The sequence below is a fragment of the Halichoerus grypus genome, chromosome 6, assembly GCF_964656455.1.
Source record: "Halichoerus grypus chromosome 6, mHalGry1.hap1.1, whole genome shotgun sequence".
In the NCBI taxonomy this organism is placed as follows: Eukaryota; Metazoa; Chordata; class Mammalia; order Carnivora; family Phocidae; genus Halichoerus; species Halichoerus grypus.
This window is the reverse complement of record NC_135717.1, coordinates 121092405-121095115: the sequence shown is the minus strand read 5'-3', so window position 1 is coordinate 121095115 and position 2711 is coordinate 121092405. Positions and strand designations below refer to the sequence as shown.

Genomic DNA, 2711 nt, shown 5'->3' with positions numbered 1-2711 from the left:
GGATCAAATGTATATCCTTTTTATTTTCCTTTAGGGAAGGATGGAAGTTGTAATGGCTACAGTTGAAAGATGAATGACAAAGGGGAGGAGAATCAATTTACTGACACTTTGTCCAAAGCATAGTCTCCAGGGCTCCATGAAGAAGAACAATGCCAATGCCAGATTTCCTTAGAAATAATGCTGATAATATAACTCCCTTTCTTAAAACTTCTCTTGACTTACCAATGTCCACTGACTCTGTAGTTTGTAATTAAATAATACCTTCGTGGTGGCCTCTCTTTCTCCCTCTAAATTCTTATCTTTCCACTCTTCTAAATAAGCAGTATGTTTTGCCTCTAAAATTTCAAGTCATTTCTGGAAAACAGTTAACTCCCTCTAACTGTTCTTTTTATGGATTCTCATTTTTCTTCTCTAATAGCACTTACCATGTTCTTTTATTTTTTGTCAACTAACTACATGAATTACAATTTAACACCTTTCTGTCTTACTAGGCTGCAGATTCCTTGAACTTAGGACATATGTCATTCATATATTTATCCTCAAGGGCCAGTTCAGCGTTTGAAACATAGTAGACACTCAACACACATTTAGTAAGTGAAATGTATTTTTCATGGAAAGGTATTGTCTTTTAAAGCTTCACAATCTTTTGGATGGTGTCCTTGAATGCTTGCTTCACTTGCTGATTTCTTAGAGTGTAAATGAAGGGGTTTAACAAGGGAGTAATTGAGGTAATGAGCACAGCCATTCCTTTGTTGAAGGCACCTTCTTCTTTTGCAGAGGGATTGATGTACATAAACATGCAGCTACCATAAGAGAGGGAGATAACAATCATGTGGGAGGAACAAGTGGAAAAAGCCTTTGTCCTTTGCTGGGCGGAAGGGATCCTCAAAATGGTCCTGATAATGTGTGTATAAGAAAATGTCACCAGCACCAGAGTAACCGCCAGAGTCACAACTGCCAGGAAGATGACCATCACTTCTAGGAGGCTTGTGTCTGAGCAGGCCAGCTCCAGAAGGGGCCCATAATCACAGAAATAGTGATTCAGAACATTGGAAGCACAGAAATCCACCTGACTCATCAGGATGATTGGGGGTAAGATAGCTAGGAACCCTCCCAGCCAGGAGCAGAACACGAGTTGTCTGCAGACCCTGTGGCTCATGATGGTCAGGTAATGCAGGGGTTTGCAGATGGCCACATAGCGGTCATAGGACATAGAAGCCAAGAGGTAAAACTCCGTTGCCCCAAGAAATATAGCAAAAAAGTATTGAATCAAGCATCCAGCAAAACTGATGACTTTATTTCCTGTTGTCACACTGGTCAGAAATCTGGGAATAAAAATGGACGTGAAGGAAACTTCTAAGAAGGAGAAATTCCGGAGGAAGAAATACATGGGAATCTGGAGGTGAGGGTCTACTAGAGTGAGAATGATGATAGTCAGATTTCCTAGGACACTTATCACGTAGATGAGGAACAGAAAGGTGAATATCACAACCTGGACCTCAGGTTGATTTGTGAAGCCCAACAGAATAAACTCAGAAAACGTCCTGTTTTTCATTGCTGACCTTTAGGAGATCTAAAGGAAAGAGGTGCATGATGAAAACTCCAGTTTCTCAGGGTAGGAGAGACAAAGCTGATCCTAATGAGCCATGTCATATATTACTTTCTATTCAGTTGACCTAAACCAGCATTGCATTGCACTGGACTTGGCTCCATAGAAGCCCAATATCTTCTATGTGAATGACCTTATTTCTAAAGTCTTTTTAATTCCCCAAGTTGACATATTCCTGGACACTTACCAGACTCTATTACAGAATAATTACTCAATTTTTCTTCAGAAGAATAACATTTTGAACCTATCCTTTAATCCCAAAATGTTTATGAAATCTCCACATTTAAGTCACTTTCCTCTGACTCTATTAATTTCTCATACTTCTATGCTCTTGGTAGAATTATTTCTATCAGATTCTCTTTTCTGTGCTTCCCTTTTCCTTCCTTGTGCTCTTCCCCCTTCCCTGTACTATTTGACGTTTCACTGGCTGTCTGCCATAGATCCTCATCTCCATTATTGTCCAAACCTCTGACTTCCTTGTTTCAGCAACCAATAGGGAATTCCTCACATGGATATGGTTGAAGGTTTTGTTGCATAAATGATTTTTTCTGCACCCCTATTTCTTTGGAAGTATAAATTTGTAATAGGCCTTTAAGATCTTTGGTTTCGTACTCTCTAATATTATATTGTGAGCATTTTTGACTACATGAACAAGGTACTGGTATCTATAAATCATATTAATTAGCATTTTCTTATGTTTCTCTGCATGGTTGAAGTCTTGTAGGTAGATTTGGGATATATCTCTGAGAATAGAGATTTTGAAATATCCACAGGTGCAACTCAGAGTGGATTTTTCTCAAAGTCTTAATGAGTCCTCAATGGCAAACTAAGGATGACAGTTTATCATGCCTGAAAGTTCCCTGTTCTCTATTCTTGGCATATAGAAACCAGGAAGAGGGACATTCATATTTCTGACAAGAAGCGTCCTTTTGATCAATTGGTAATCCCCAAGGAAGGAAACTTTGGGGGTGGTGTTCTGTGTGCATTTTTGGATTTTTCTGATTCAGAGCCAAAGATAATAGAAAAGGCCCCTCTAATTCATATGCATACGGGTTAGAAAAAAATCATATTTTAAGAATCTTTCTTGTCGGGGTGCCTGGGT

At 39.1% G+C, this 2711-nt stretch overlaps 1 protein-coding gene across 1 annotated transcript; it reads right to left on the bottom strand.

Moving 5' to 3' along the window:
• Positions 1 to 628: 628 nt before the first annotated feature.
• On the bottom strand, positions 629 to 1567 carry LOC118554596 (olfactory receptor 6C4). The gene has a single exon (XM_036122305.2). The coding sequence runs from the start codon at positions 1553 to 1555 to the stop codon at positions 629 to 631; it is 927 nt and encodes a 308-aa protein (XP_035978198.1). The 5' UTR covers positions 1556 to 1567.
• Positions 1568 to 2711: the final 1144 nt, after the last annotated feature.